At 54.1% G+C, this 14,273-nt stretch overlaps 6 protein-coding genes across 6 annotated transcripts; 2 read left to right on the top strand and 4 right to left on the bottom strand.

Annotated features, from left to right (window-relative positions):
* Window positions 1–25: 25 nt before the first annotated feature.
* CCOS01_03077 (uncharacterized protein) lies at window positions 26–382 on the bottom strand (the record flags this gene model as incomplete). The annotated part of the gene is made up of 1 exon (XM_060451263.1): window positions 26–382. One exon carries the CDS (start codon window positions 380–382, stop codon window positions 26–28), a length of 357 nt encoding a protein of 118 aa, XP_060317528.1.
* A 512-nt stretch (window positions 383–894) lies between these two features.
* On the bottom strand, window positions 895–1,113 carry CCOS01_03076 (uncharacterized protein; the record flags this gene model as incomplete). Its single annotated transcript, XM_060451262.1, has 1 exon — window positions 895–1,113. The coding sequence occupies one exon, from the start codon at window positions 1,111–1,113 to the stop codon at window positions 895–897; it is 219 nt and encodes a 72-aa protein (XP_060317527.1).
* Window positions 1,114–2,324: 1,211 nt separating this feature from the next.
* On the top strand, window positions 2,325–3,080 carry CCOS01_03075 (calcipressin; the record flags this gene model as incomplete). Its single annotated transcript, XM_060451261.1, has 1 exon — window positions 2,325–3,080. The coding sequence occupies one exon, from the start codon at window positions 2,325–2,327 to the stop codon at window positions 3,078–3,080; it is 756 nt and encodes a 251-aa protein (XP_060317526.1).
* Window positions 3,081–4,048: 968 nt separating this feature from the next.
* On the bottom strand, window positions 4,049–5,735 carry CCOS01_03074 (tat pathway signal sequence; the record flags this gene model as incomplete). The annotated part of the gene is made up of 3 exons (XM_060451260.1): window positions 4,049–4,387; window positions 4,519–5,274; window positions 5,349–5,735. The coding sequence occupies 3 exons, from the start codon at window positions 5,733–5,735 to the stop codon at window positions 4,049–4,051; spliced, it is 1,482 nt and encodes a 493-aa protein (XP_060317525.1).
* A 1,490-nt stretch (window positions 5,736–7,225) lies between these two features.
* Window positions 7,226–11,268, top strand: CCOS01_03073 (mitochondrion organization and biogenesis protein; the record flags this gene model as incomplete). Its single annotated transcript, XM_060451259.1, has 5 exons — window positions 7,226–7,935; window positions 8,283–10,149; window positions 10,208–10,663; window positions 10,790–11,081; window positions 11,204–11,268. The coding sequence occupies 5 exons, from the start codon at window positions 7,226–7,228 to the stop codon at window positions 11,266–11,268; spliced, it is 3,390 nt and encodes a 1,129-aa protein (XP_060317524.1).
* Window positions 11,269–12,325: 1,057 nt separating this feature from the next.
* On the bottom strand, window positions 12,326–13,870 carry CCOS01_03072 (succinate-CoA ligase; the record flags this gene model as incomplete). The annotated part of the gene is made up of 3 exons (XM_060451258.1): window positions 12,326–12,369; window positions 12,433–13,582; window positions 13,727–13,870. The coding sequence occupies 3 exons, from the start codon at window positions 13,868–13,870 to the stop codon at window positions 12,326–12,328; spliced, it is 1,338 nt and encodes a 445-aa protein (XP_060317523.1).
* Window positions 13,871–14,273: the final 403 nt, after the last annotated feature.

The raw sequence follows: 14,273 nt of genomic DNA, 5'->3' as shown, positions 1-14,273 counted from the left end.
TTGACTCGGTATCCCTGGAGTCTTTTTAGCTTAACCGCGATAGCGCAAGAGCGGGGGGATGAGCTGTCGAGGTGTCGGTTGTCGAATCACTAATGAATATGGTGACAGTCGACAGGTCTGGTATCTGCATCTGTAGGGTAACGTTGACATTCGGAGTGTGCCCGAGTCCAGACTGGGCATCTCGAAGATCCGCGATGCAGGTGTCTCTAGAAACGGGTGGCTGCATGCCACTCGGAATGGACGCACTGGAGGCATCCCAAGACCTCAGAAGCGACAGGAGACCCAAGCCCTTGGTGGCTGTCTGCTGTGCCTGTTTCTCGCGTGTCCAGGGACGTACGGGAAGGGAAAATAAGAGAGACCCGAGTGTGAGGTCACAGGACATGGTGGACGGATACGGTGGGAAGGGTGCGAAGATGGCGATGCGCCGCTACCGAACGTAGTGCTGTCGACGGCTGCCGTAACTGCGGTCAAGTAGCGGGTCGGGGCACTGATTCTCAGCGCTTTGGAGCCCAAGTCTCGCTTCAGAGCGTGCCGTCATTCTTCACTACGTCCACCTGGGCTCAGTTCAGGTCCTTCGGATAGTGCGTGGGCGTGTGGGGGAACAGCAGAGGCTCCCGTCGTAGAATTGTTGCAGGGGGAGGCCTGCGGGAGGCGAAGAGGTTTGCTGCTGGAGCCGACAACGACAACGAGACTGCGTTCAGAGACTGCCCTGTCACAGGAGCCTGCCCTGAGGGAACAGCCGTGCCAGCCAGTTTGGGTTCAATGGAAGGCAAGCACCGCCCTCATGGCACACCGTAAAGTCGTCACTAAGGAAATTACCGATTGAGGCGGAGATAACTGGAGCCGCTACCGTAACGGTACGTACTCGAATCTAGCCCGTCCAAGAGTCTTAGCTCATCCGTTAAGGAAGACACCAAGGGACCAGAACACGGAAACTGCGCGTAAAGAATGGCTGGGGTGGCGAATGGCATTCTCGACAATTCGATTTCCAGCGGGGCCGACGAACCAGGACCTGTTCGATTCGTCAATAGTCTGCCGTGTCAAGCGGTTCCATCTATCTCCACGCCAGCGAGGGACGATGGAGGTCCAGGTCTTTCGTGGATCATTTCCCATGAGCCACCAGGTGCAAACCGCAGCACGGCGCGAAGCAAGGGCAAGGTCCTGTTGAGGATGAGCTTGAGGTATGGGCATGGCAGATATTGCAAAGCAATGTCGCGGAAAGCATCCCGTGGACACTTCTGACTTGAAGAATGCCAAGCCTTCTGGAGTGGGAGGAAAAACTTTTGCCGTATCATTTCTCTCTATCCGTATTGCCTCTTGCTCTTGCACAGCCCCAATTCATGTCAGCTGTGTTAGTCCCGGTCCTGGGCTGCTGGATGCCCAGTGCTTGCCTTTCACGCCTCTATCAGTCTCTCTGCTCAGAGGCAAGATAAGCAGCCCGGTGAGTTGTTGAAATGATGAGCCGAACGATCAAAGTAACTTGCGTATCTCATAGCATCTCTCTCAGCCTGTGTACATTATGATTGTACAAGCTGGTGCCTTGCCGCTGTTCTACATGCGTCGTCCGATCCCGACGTGCTCCTTCTCGCGCCAATGCACCTTGGCAAACCCACGCGCCCTGCTTTGCTGTGAACCTTTTTCCCATAATAAGCCTGGAGGAAGCTGCCTGCGCTCGCAGCGACTGGGCTGTAAATTGACTGCGTGACTAGCAACATAGGACGTGACTATGTTGTCCGTGGGAACGGATAAGGAAGGGGACCGTAGGAGACTCCCCGTCTGCCCGCCTGCCGTCTCCACCACTGTGACGGCACTCTCCAGAAGGGCGGCGAAACTTCAAACGGGCCCGTGAGTCCGTGTGGCCTTCCCGTTTCATCCACACAGACACTTCCAGCGCCCCACTCAACGTCCAGAGGCAACGGCACCCCTCCCCTCTACGCAGTACCTAAGCTAAGTACCTAACAACTCAGCCATCCACCATCCACCTGGCAAGCCTGGCACCGTCCACCATCCAACCATCCCACACTCCGCCCGACCCCAGTAGTCCCTCAGTAGCGCTTGGCCAAGCCACTCTCTCACTGGCACGCTCAAACATATAACCAAGACCGCCTCCCGCCAACCACCACGATCATTCTTCGCTCCAACTCCAGCAACAACCAAAACACTACACAAACAAACCGCACTATTGCAAGCCTCTCTTCTGCAGATGAATAAGATCACTACACAATCTGCGTAGAATACACAGTAAAGAGCTGGAAAACGACCTCCTCGCCACACACACCGCAAAACCCACACCTCAACCACATACACATACACAACCATCCAAAATGGAATCACCTCAGTTGGATACTCGCCCCATCTTCTCGAGACGCTCGACCGGCTCCAACAAGTCGCTCTCCCTCGATCTTTCGTCTCTGCCGCCTCTGGTCCAGCCGACGCCACCCACAAACACCCTCCTCTTCACAAACCTCAACGACACCTCCATCTTCCGCCCCGACAACCTCCAGACCATCCGCGACCTCATCCTCAAGACAGCGCCAGTCCACTCATGGGCACCACTCAAGTCCTTCCGCCGCATCGTCGTCTCCTTCTTCTCGGAGGACGACGCCATCGCCGTCCGCCGTGTCTGGGACGGTGAAGCCGTCATCGGCGAGCGCGTCCGCGTCTACTTTGGCCAGCCCACTCCCGTCGAGGTCACCGACCGCCATCTCGCCCTGCCCGACGCCGGAAAGCTCTTCTTCATTTCTCCCCCTCCCTCGCCCCCCCACGGCTGGGAGATGAAGCTGGAGGACGCCCCCAACAAGATGGTGCACGCAGAGGACCTCGCCGATGCGCTGGCCAAGCTCCACCACCGCCCGACGGGCGTCGAGACCCCCATCAGCCCCGTCGACGGTTCAAGACAAACGCGCAGCAGGAGCTCAACCCTGCTCTACCAGCCTGACGTCAACGGCACCAGCCCCGATTTGCCTGCCATCTGCCTCGAGGACATGACCGACGAGCCAATGGAGTTCAGTCCTATCGAGCCGAAGCCCATCATGGCGCATACTTCTCGCCCACCCGTGGAGCTAATGCACCACGCATAATTCTTTGATTTCAACCCAATTTGATTTTTGAAAGAGCGATCTTGGTCAGGCGTTGGATGGTACGATATTGGGATTGTGGCGGTTCAGGAACTTTGGGCACGCATCTAGCATCGAATGGGCTTGCGATGGCGTTTAATGGAAAGACCACAGCTTGCACATTGGAGCGGTACACTTTTGGATTGGGGAGGAATACTATTCGAATGGGATCGGCACTGTCACACTGTCGTTCCTGCTGGCCAACGAGCCAATTTGTTGCGCAAAAAAAGTTTCTCCTGTGTTGCTAAGAAGCACACAAGGTCTTTTCCTGTACACTAGATTCACCTTTCGCTTTCAGTATTGAAAGACAGCGAAACAAACAAACTTGATTACCAACAAAGAAAAGTGACGTGGACCCCTATATCTGTCTCAGTATTGTAATATGTAGCTCTACTACTACTTCTGCGACCCGAAACCTGCGGCAGAGACGTTCATGCTGTGGAGTCAGATTCGTGGACTGGACTGATGCGCGCCAGGCCAAACGGTTTGATCTTCAGATATAGTGATCTACACTATGGCTTTCGAACCCCATCAACCAAGGGCAGAAGGTTGATTAGAGGCTTTCAAGGGACTCATAATCAGACTTTTCGCCCATCACGGGCGAAGCCATCACGGTTGAAGCCACAGCGCCACTTGCGGACCTCGATGGCAGGCAGTCAGCAGTACAGTCATCTTTCTCTCATGGCAAGCTTGAAAAAGCATCTCAATTCAAGTGCTGGGTGGGCACTACACTGTTTTATTAAAACTGTATTCTTGTACTTGTGACTCAGAAAGAATTAACTTTCTTCGATAACAAGGTACTCAGAAACCAAGGGCAGAAGAAACCCGGCCCCTCACAGCCGATCGGGACCAGGCCGTCTGACGATTGTTTCTGACGTATGATGGGCACCTTTGTCCCTGCAAGGGCTCACGTTCATCGGCAGGTATAATGCTCACAGAACCCTCCCAAACAGGGCCGACGCCCCGCGGATGCCCAGCCAGGCGAGCAGACCGCCCACGGTGGCAACCACGCCTAATGTGATGAGGCTCCGGCGTTCGTTGCTGCGCACGCGGCGTGTGCTTGCTCCTGCTCGTGCTCCCGTCTTTGCATCTGCGGGGGTGGAGCCGGGCTCGTGAGTCGACGGGTCCTGGTGCTGCTGGGTCCGGGCCGCTGCCTCGGTGGACGGGACGTCTAGGGTCGGGATGTACTTGAATTCGAAATTTGTTTCTTTGCCTAGGGCGCCGAGCTCGGTTTTGTTGATTGTTATATTGAAGAGGGCTTTTTTGAGGTTCTGGGAGGGGTGTTAGAGGGTACTGTAAGTTCATGTTGTAATTAAGGGGGTCGCGTTCTCTTTTGTCAAGTTGTTGCCGACATATGAACAAATTATAAAAAGAGTATATCCAAAGGTAGATTGTGACTGACCTCATTCCTCGACTCGTCCCAACGGGGAAACAGACGGCGGGAGTAACACATGAACATGAAGAAGAGACACTGGCCGAGTATAAGCAGCGAGTAATAAAACGGCGGCTTCTCCACCGCCAACGCGCGCGCGAGCTTGGGGCCGTTGAGCCAGTACGTCTCGGCGGCGAGGAACTCCCTCGAGACGTGCCAGGGCGGCTGCTCGGCGAGGCCCGTGAGGACGTTGTTGGCGAGGGCGCGCGAGGTGTCGGAGGGTTGGATCTCGGAGGCAAGCAAGGACTCCATCATCGCCCTGGCCTTGTTCAGGCTCGAAAAAGCGTCGGTGGGCGTGCCCATGATGTAGGCCACGTAGCGCCAGAGGGCGAGATAGTCCTGTTTCTCGCTGTCCTTGAGGAAGATGCCTTGGCGGGGCAGGCCGATCCAGAGGAGGGTGGAGGAGAAGGTCGTGATTGTGCCGATGGAGTCGAGGTCGTTCACGGGGACGCCGTAAGCTGCCACGTCGTAGTAGGAGGGTCTCTGCTGAGCAAGGAGGAGGATGCGGCGGCGGACGGCGGCGTGGAGGAGGCGGACCCGGACGGAGGAGGCGTGGCCATGGCCGCCGGGCTGGATGGAGGGGAGGTCGCGGGTGACTTGGATGATGTGCTGGAAGGTCTCGAGGAGGCGGCGGCGGGTGACGTTGACGCCGAAGCCGCCTGTTCTGGATAGGGTTTCTACGACGCGGCGGCCGCCCATACCGCCTACGAGGGACTGAAATGTGAGCTGTGGGATTTGGTTGTTAGTGAGGTCTGAGATAAGGATTTATGGATCGCGAGATGGGTGAGGTTTGGACTTACGGCGAATATGGTTGGGGCTGCGTATCGGAGAAAGACTTGTTGTCCGCGTTCAATTTGGGCCCAGTCGACCCATGGCGGGATGGTGTTGATTTCAGTCCATAGTTTTCCCAGAACCTCGTCTGCGTCTGCATTGTCTCTCAAGAGAGCATACAGGTCTCGATGTGGCTTCGCGCCCTGAGGAGTGTCTACCTTCTCACTATGGGTGGTCGAGTGTTTCACAGGAGGTGATACTTCATCTAGTCGGTCCAATGCTTCGGCGCCCAGCTCATCGTAAGTATATATCATTGGGCGAAGGTTGTCGGATGTGAGGTGCTCGTCGGTCCACTTGAACCAGTAGTCCCAAACTTCTCGCCACTCTTCACCCCGGTACCAAAGGACACCTGCCATTGCTGTTACTGGATTTCGAAGTCTTGACAGTAAACGATGTAAAAGGAGAGTCAGATGAAATGAATGTATGAGACCGTAGCCAAGCACCAAGTATAAAGTCGAGGAGAGAAAAGTTGAAAAAGACCTGGAAGTCTCAGTGTTCAGTTCGCCTTGGCGAATCGGGGGGCAAAGCTCAAGCTAAGGGCGGAATGACTTCATAGACCTCAAAACACTTGTCTCATCGGGAACTAGATGTTGTTAGACCAACCCAAAGTCTTCATCCAATTTAAGCTCCAGGGCCTATATGGAATGAATAACTACAAGAAATGAATACAAAGCAATGAACGCAGGACCAGAGAGAGAGAGAGCAACTTTCACTTGGAAGTTGGAGACCCCGAAGTGGTGGCCCTTTTCGGATGAGGAGGGTTTGACACCTGACTGAGCGAATCACCGGACCACACTGGTCGACCGGTAAGCCGGGTGGGAAGAGGACGGCAATTGCTACTGAGATTGGACGAAGATGCAGGTATGTGCTTCGGGAAGGTTGGCCCCACGGCCTCAAAGACTGCCAAGGACATGGATGTGCCATGATGTTTGCACGTGATTGGGCCTTCTCTTCGGTTGTGAGGTAGAGGCGGAATTCGGGTTGGACTGCTAATGACCGCAAGCTCGGTCAGATGGAACAGCCTTCAGTACCTCTGCTTCATTAGACTAGAAAGAGTTGTGTACGTAAGGCCGCGGGTTGTAGTTGATGATGTGATGTGTAAGTGGAAGACGCGCTTCTCTTTGATCACTTCAAACCCATGTTGATGTTAGTGCAAATGATGTAAAAGCCCCCCGTTGGGATCAACAAATATATATGACATGATCTGATAACGAAGGAGCCAGAACAAAAAAAAAAAAAAGAGTTCACCTCGGTAGGCTACATCTCTTGGTGCTCATGCTGGGATTCGAACTCGGGTACTCGCTAAGCCTGTCGTCGAGTAGGCTGGTTGGTGTGAAATTGATTGTTGACCTTAAACCACCCCACCAACCAGCGAGTTTGACCTGATCCATCGACCTAGACGGACGCCTGCTTTCTGGTGACAGGAATGGGATTGAAGGGGGGTATATAGGCATTCTGTGTATGTTCACTCCGGTGATAGAATGGGATGAAGTCGATGTTTATTCTGATAAGGTAGGCGCTGGCGGGGCACCACTCTCAAGTGCGGACTTTCCATAGCCGCCCCGCTGCAAGCACTTCCACAGCAGCCCCTGCAGTTACCCGGCGCAGCGGCGCTTTTCCGCCGGGCGCCCCTGCGGCGGGTTCCCTTCTCCTGTCTGCGCGTCCCGTCCCGTCCAGTCGCGGAACCAGCTTAATTAGACTCGAGCTCGACTTTTTTTTTTCTCCTTCCCGGGCCAGCAAACGCCTCCTTGTCTAACCTCACCTCCACCTACCTAAGTATCCGACTTTACACTAGAGCTTGACTGCCTCCTATCTCATCCCGAATCAGAAACCTCACGATCACGCGATGCTCTGCTCTTGTCGCCTGAGCCCCCTGCGGCTTTTCGTCCAGGGTATTTCGCAATTGCACATCTCTGAACCCGTCGTCGCACCGAGAGTCTCCCAATACGTCAAGAACAACCGTACCTTACAGATCAGCCAAGCCTCCACATTTGCGACATCGGCCGTTCACAACAAAAAGCGTGACTTCATACCATTTGAAAAAGGAGGAAAGCAGGCTACATCAAGAGGACCACTGGAAGAACAACCCGACGAAGAGCCGGCGAAACCGAAGCGAGAAAACTGGCAGCTCCAAAAAGAGGCCCTAAAGAAGAAGTTCCCCGACGGCTGGAATCCGCGCAAGCGCTTGTCCCCGGATGCAATTGCTGGCATCAAGGCGCTGCACGCCCAGTTCCCCGAGGAGTACGATCTGAAGACGCTCGCCGACAAGTTTCAAATGTCGCCTGAGGCGATCCGCCGTATTCTGAGGAGCAAGTGGCAGGCGACGCCCGAGGAAGAAGAGGACAGGCAGGAGAGGTGGTTCCGGCGCGGCGTTAATGTGTGGTCGCGGTACGCGGAGCTGGGCCTGAAGCCGCCCAGCAAATGGCGACGCGAGGGCGTTACCCGAGACCCGTCGTACCATCAGAACCGCAAGGAGGCGATACAGAGGAGGAAAGAGGAGGAAGCCAAGGAGAATGTTGGGGAGAGGCTGCAGCGGAAGCTATCTGATACCATCATGTGAGTGCTGGACAACGGCGACTGCACTTCTTTTCGAACAGCAGCTCGAATACCATCTCAGCTCTTACATCATAACGGCCGGCACATGGCCTCAAAAATCTAATCATGAACATTACATCAACATACATCTCCAGCGCAGCGATTGTCAAACTCAAACGGTCGAATATGCGCATTGTGACCGAGCCAATCATTCACCCCTAGCAGCTGCATGAACCCCATACTTCCCATTGGATGTGGCTGCCTATCAGCCTTCTTTGCGACCGCAAAGCCTCACTCCGCGCGCAAGACGAAGACCTTTATCATCGGGAAACATGTCAACTAGTTTTTGCAGAGAAATACACCAGTAGCCGCAAACAAGTCATGAGACTTCTATCCACTGAGACGAAAAAGTTCGAAGTCTTCGATCTTGAAAATGCTCCACCTTACGCCGTGCTATCTCACCTTTGGGAGCATGACGAGGTTTTGTTCCAAGACTTGAGGGACGGCCAAATGCTACGTCCAAGAGCTGGCCTTCGAAAGATAGACGCCGCTTGTCTTGTTGCCCAAGAGCGAATGCTGAGGTATATCTGGATTGATACTTCTTGCGTGGACATCGAAAGCGAATCCGAACGAAGTGAAGCAGTCGAGTCCAGCTTCCGCATCTTCAAATCAGCGGCGTTATGCATCGCCTATCTGTCTGACGTTGAATCAGAGCGCCCTTTGCCGGCTGGCCATGTTTATTTGACCGACAGGAATCTTGACGATAATCTAGAGGGCAGATTTCGACATACGTTCAAACGCAGTAGATGGTTTACGCGGTCCTGGGCCCTGCCGGAACTTATTGCCCCATCCGAGCTTGTATTCTACTCCCGTGGGTGGGAACTTATCGGCACACGATCGGAGCTCCGGAATCACCTATTTGATATTACTGGTGTTGATACCTTCATTCTCCAAGGTGGTGATCTCGCAAAGGTATCCGTGGCCCGGAAGATGTTCTGGGCCACGAGTCGCAACGCGTATCGACTTGAGGACATTTCATACTCGTTGGCTGGTTTATTTGGCGTCGATATGATGCCAATTTACGGGGAGGGCAACCTAAGTGCATTCTTACGTCTGCAGGAACACATTGCGAAGACTGTCCCAGATCCAACCCTTTTCGCCTGGAGAAAAGATTGGCTCCAGAAGTTCACGACGTGGGATAAGTGCAAAGATCTTGTCAACTCAAGTCACCTCCGCGACTTTTTGGCAAGCAGTCCAGGCGCCTTTAGTCACTGTGGAAGCATGTTTCCCGCTAAGGTGACCTTCGACGACTTCAAGCTAAATCAGAGGGACTTCGGCAATGATGACGATACTGCGTGGGAAACTAGTTCTGTGGCATCCTTCCAATCGTCAGCAACCACTTTGATTGAAGGTTCGACTTCGACACCGGTCACATCGGGTTTGGGCAACGCGATATCATTCTTGTCCGAAAATGATACCTTGTATCCGCTCTTCAGATTGGCCATGCAAACACCTCGGGTAGGACCTGACAGGCTGCGAAGGAATCTGACCCGGATTCTGCGGTCCCTCGGCCTGGAACTGGCGATAGAAGCGATAACCAAGGAAGAAGCTCTGTCCGCAGTATTTTTCCGTGTCTACCGGCTGGCAATCGCATCAGGGGTCACATCGAGAATTGCCGAAAAGAGCCTCGAGCCCATTGCCCTCGACCAGCCGAGAACCAGAGCGCCAGAGGATGCTCCAGGTACTCTTTCTGAGGACCCTCATCGAGATGAATTCGCGCAGCTCGAGCAGGAAGACGACGACCTTGGCCAGGAAGAAGGCGATGATGCTCCCGAGGAGAAGGAGGGACAAGCGAACGAGTTGGACTTTGAGTCCATCAGAGCCTTTGTTCTCTCCAGCGGGGCTTTTGAAAACATGACGAGGAGACTGTCCGATTTTGTCAAACCGACCTTCCGCACCCAGGCCCAGAAGCTTGTTGCCAAGGTCCTCGAAGGCAAAGATACATTAGAGGACCAGTATTGGATTGGCATGAAGGATAAGATGCAAGTCGTCCTGACGGAGCTGGAAGAGTCAAGTCCTGAAAACTTATTGCTGGACATTGAAAGCACACCGAAGAGGCTCGAAGTATTCCAAACCTGGGCGGAAACTATGACCAAGGAGGAATGGGATTGGTGGCCTCTGCCACCTCCCAAGCATGCTTTGAGCTCCACTGAGGCGCGAGTTGGATGGCGCTGTGTAAGTTCGTCTCGTTACTCACTCGCAGAGACCCATGTTCCTAACGTTACATATTCAGAGGTGCGGTATATCAAGATGGGAGACCGTCCCAGCCTCATTTGCAGGTAACATTGCAATGTTGCTGCAGAAGTATCCTCTCGCAAGCCGGAACCATACAGGCTCAGCAAGCAACCCGGCATCAGACCCTCCGCCGACGTCTTGGAAAACCGATGAGACCTCATCGCTGGGGACAAGATCCATCAAGACCTCCAGCATCAGCGAATTATCAAAGCTACCTGACCCAGTGTCCTCGCCTATTCAGGATAATCAGACTGGTCAGAAGCGCGAATATCCCCGGCCGAGGTACATCTTTTTGCTCGCGACTACGGGTCGGCATCGGCTCAGGCAACTACCCTCGCTCTACTTAGACACCGCGGATTTTGGACAAGAATTGCGAAAAGCGTATCGCGAGCTCAAAGGCTTCTGGAGGTGGTGGTTTTCGCCTTACAACTTCTCCCATTGCGAGTTTGTGCGTGTAAGTGATATCCTTTCCTTCGTCCTAAAGCGAGGCAAAGACAATAGACTCTTCCCCATCACGGCCCCGTAAGATGGCTAGCATAATAGCACGCGAGCCTGGAGACTCACACTAAATTCTCACCAGTTCGAAAAGTTCTGCCGCAACGGCTTCGCCCACCGCGGCCTCGAAGTTCCAAACACATCCCAAAAGGACTACTACTACAACCCGCGTCCCGCCCTTCGCGAACCCCCGGTCTCTCCCGAAGAATTCAGCCACGTCTTCCACTACGCAGCCAAGAGCGAGGCCGTCATCTGGGCATCGCTCGGCCTACCGTTTTACGATACCGTCGAGGCGCTGAGCGACGATACCGTCGGCTGCATACCGCAGCGGTACCACTACCTCGACGAGCGGAGTAATCGCAAAGAGGACTTTTGGGGTCTGTATATCAGAGAACGGCGGTCTGCGCTGATGACGTCGGTGTATATCCTGCTATGCCTCTCGCCTTTTTTTGCGTTTTGCTTTTTGTACTTGTTTGGAGTTATTTCGGGGGATATACAGAATGCGACGACGCCGCTTGCGTTGGCGTTGACGGCTCTTGGGTTGTTTCTGGGGTCTATGATTAAATCTTAGGGGGGCAGACACTTAGTCGATGAGCCAGGTTTGTTGGCCTTTCGTGGCTTTAGCAGGATTGTATGAGGATATATGGATGTTTGGTGTTGGAGTCTCATATCAGGAAAGGATTGAGTCATTATCGTAGCTGGTGTGAATCAGACATCGGTCCTCCCTTTCAGCAGATTTGTTCATTTTTCGCAGTATTGCTACTTCAAGTTTCAAGACGTGGGAAGTGTGCAATCAACAAATAATGAAAGAAACCTTTCGGCAGGTTCATATTTCGCAACTCTGTAAGTGCCACATCATGAAGACACCGCCTTTAAGTATAGAATCAAGGGATCAAACCATTACATCGTTCCTATGCACATAGCCCGCACTCACTCATGCATATCAAATTTCACTCAAACTACTAAGCCTCCAGCAAAACATAACCCAAGCAAAAAGCAAAAGAAACTGTTCGCCGAATGACGGTGATTCCAAGGACCGACCGCGATTCGAACGCGGGACCTAGAGATAGGTTGCTGCTGAGGAGCTGCAATCTCTCGCTCTACCACTGAGCTATCGATCCTGGGTTAGGCGGGATGAAAGGCTTAGTCATCTGGCTGTTGGGATAGAGGGCGTCTCCATCGTCTCATGGAGACTCTGGCAAGGAAGGAGAAAATGCAGCAAGGGGACACATAAGCGAGAGGCAAAGAGAGAGAAGCGAGTTGGGGACTTGAGAAGTGGGAACCGTTGATGTGGATGATGTGGTTACATGACACGCTTCGCCTGCAGACGTGGAGTGGGGGCTTTTTTTTCTGCTTAGCAAATTGTGCATATGTAACCATATGAACATGTTCATCGTATGCAGGTGAGAAGGACGGGTGGGATATGGAAAACTAGACGAAGCGCGGGATACTTCACATTCACAACAAGACAGGTAACGGAGCGACGTGCGTTTGTGGGAAACTTGCAAGTGACATTTGAACACAAGTTTGATATTTCGGCTCCCAGTGCTAGCTCCTTCAACCTAGGGCTATGTTAATTAATGTACAGGGCGAGGCCAGTCTAAAACACAACGCTAGAGCTTTAGATACCCAAGGAGAACTCGACGCCGACATCAATGTCACGGGCTAGAGGATTACAGTTAGCATCTGAGCTTTAAGAACGAGTGTATGGGGAATTCTATGACTTACCCATCTTGACAACCTTGGACAGTTGCACAGCCTTCTCGGCGGCGGTCTGGAGGTCGTCGATGGAGAAGATCTTCATGCCAGAGTTGTTGATGATCTCATGGGCGGCCTCGACGTTGGTACCCTGGAGACGGGCAATGATGGGGATCTTGAGGTTGAGCTCCTTGGAGGCGTTGATGAGACCCTTGGCGATGAGATCGCAGCGAACGATACCACCGAAGATGTTGACAAAGATGGCAGAGACCTTGGGGTCGCTCGTGATGAGCTCAAAGGCCTCCTTGATGGCGGCGGGGGTGGCACCACCACCGACGTCGAGGAAGTTGGCGGGGGTACCCTTGTTGAGCTTGATGATGTCCATGGTGGCCATGGCCAGACCGGCGCCGTTGACGAGGCAGCCAATGTCACCGTCGAGCTTGATGAAGTTGAGGCCGGACTCGGCGGCGCGGACCTCGTCGGCGTCCTCCTGGGTGGTGTCGCGGAGAGCGAAGACCTCCTTCTGGCGGTAGTCGGCGTTGTCGTCGAAGCCGAACTTGGCGTCCATGCAGAGGACCTTGTGGTCAGAGGTCTCGGAGAGGGGGTTGATCTCGATCTGGGTAGCGTCCTTCTCGAGGAAGATCTTGTAGAGCTTCTGGATGGTGTCCTTGGCGTCCTCGATGCACTGCTCGCTGAAGCCGAGCTTAACGGCGATGTCGCGGGCGATCTCGTCGGTGACACCCTTGTTGATGTCAATGTTGGTGGTGATGATGGCGTCGGGGTTCTCCTTGGCGACGGTCTCGATGTCCATACCGCCCTGGGAGGAGGAGACGATGACGGGGGCCTGGGAGGCGCGGTCCATCAGGATGGCGAGGTAGAACTCGCGGCGGGCGAACTTGCGCTCGCAAATGTAGACGGAGCTGCAGAGCTTGCCGCCGGCGCCGGTCTGCTTGGTGATGAGCTTGTGGCCAATCATCTGCTCGGCGAACATCTCGGCCTCGGTGGGGGAGTAGATGACGCGAACACCGCCCTTGAGGCCGTTGTCGAAGGTACCCTTTCCACGTCCACCGGCGAGGACCTGGGCCTTGATGACCATATCCTCACCACCAATCTCCTTTGCGATGGCCTTGGCCTCGGCGGCGGTCTTCGCGTTGGATCCCTTGGGGACACCGACTCCATACTAAAAACGAAAAAGCGACCCTCACGTTAGCTATTGTTTTGGTTCTTTATCGCGCTGAGCTGGCTGAGAAGCTCCTGAAAAACTGGCCCCCCCGAAAAGGAGTGGGGCCCCATGTATCGCAGATTCTCTGGTGGGTGTGTTTACCTGGCGCAGAAGGTCGGCGGAGAGGTACTCGTGAATGCTGAGGTTTCTCCTTTGTTGCTGGGCAAGGCCCGGGTATCTGGGAGCGGCGACCTTTGAGGAAGTTTGGATGGCAGAAGCCAACCGGCTGCGTCCGAGCTTGAACATGATTGTGAAGGGGGTTTATGTGTTCGTGTCGCGAAGGACGGGGGTGGTTTTCGAAGATCGGAGGAAGAGGGAAAAAACGTCAAGCGCGCCTGTCAATTAAATGACTGACAAGAAGGTCCCGACGGGTGGGATGAAAAGGCGCGAAGTCGTAGGAAGGAAAAAGGAAGAGGACTGACGAGGAGTCCTTCGAGTGTGCTGTGATGCAATTGGTTTTGCAGGAAAGCGCTATCTCCAGCAATCTCAAACGGGAAAACCAGAGGTTTCTGGGCCGCGGGAATTCCCGGTCCTCTGGTTGGTTTTCGCTCGGAACAAAGCTTCAGCCGAGCTACAGGGTTCCGCCGCCGCTTTTAGCTGCCAACGGAGCTTGCTTCCTCCGCCAAAACCGTCGCCATATTTCTGTGAC

This window comes from Colletotrichum costaricense, assembly GCF_030867565.1.
Source record: "Colletotrichum costaricense strain IMI 309622 chromosome Unknown Scaffold_3.1, whole genome shotgun sequence".
Taxonomy (NCBI): Eukaryota; Fungi; Ascomycota; class Sordariomycetes; order Glomerellales; family Glomerellaceae; genus Colletotrichum; species Colletotrichum costaricense.
The sequence above is the reverse complement of the archived record's forward strand: the minus strand, read 5'-3'. Positions and strand labels throughout refer to the sequence as shown.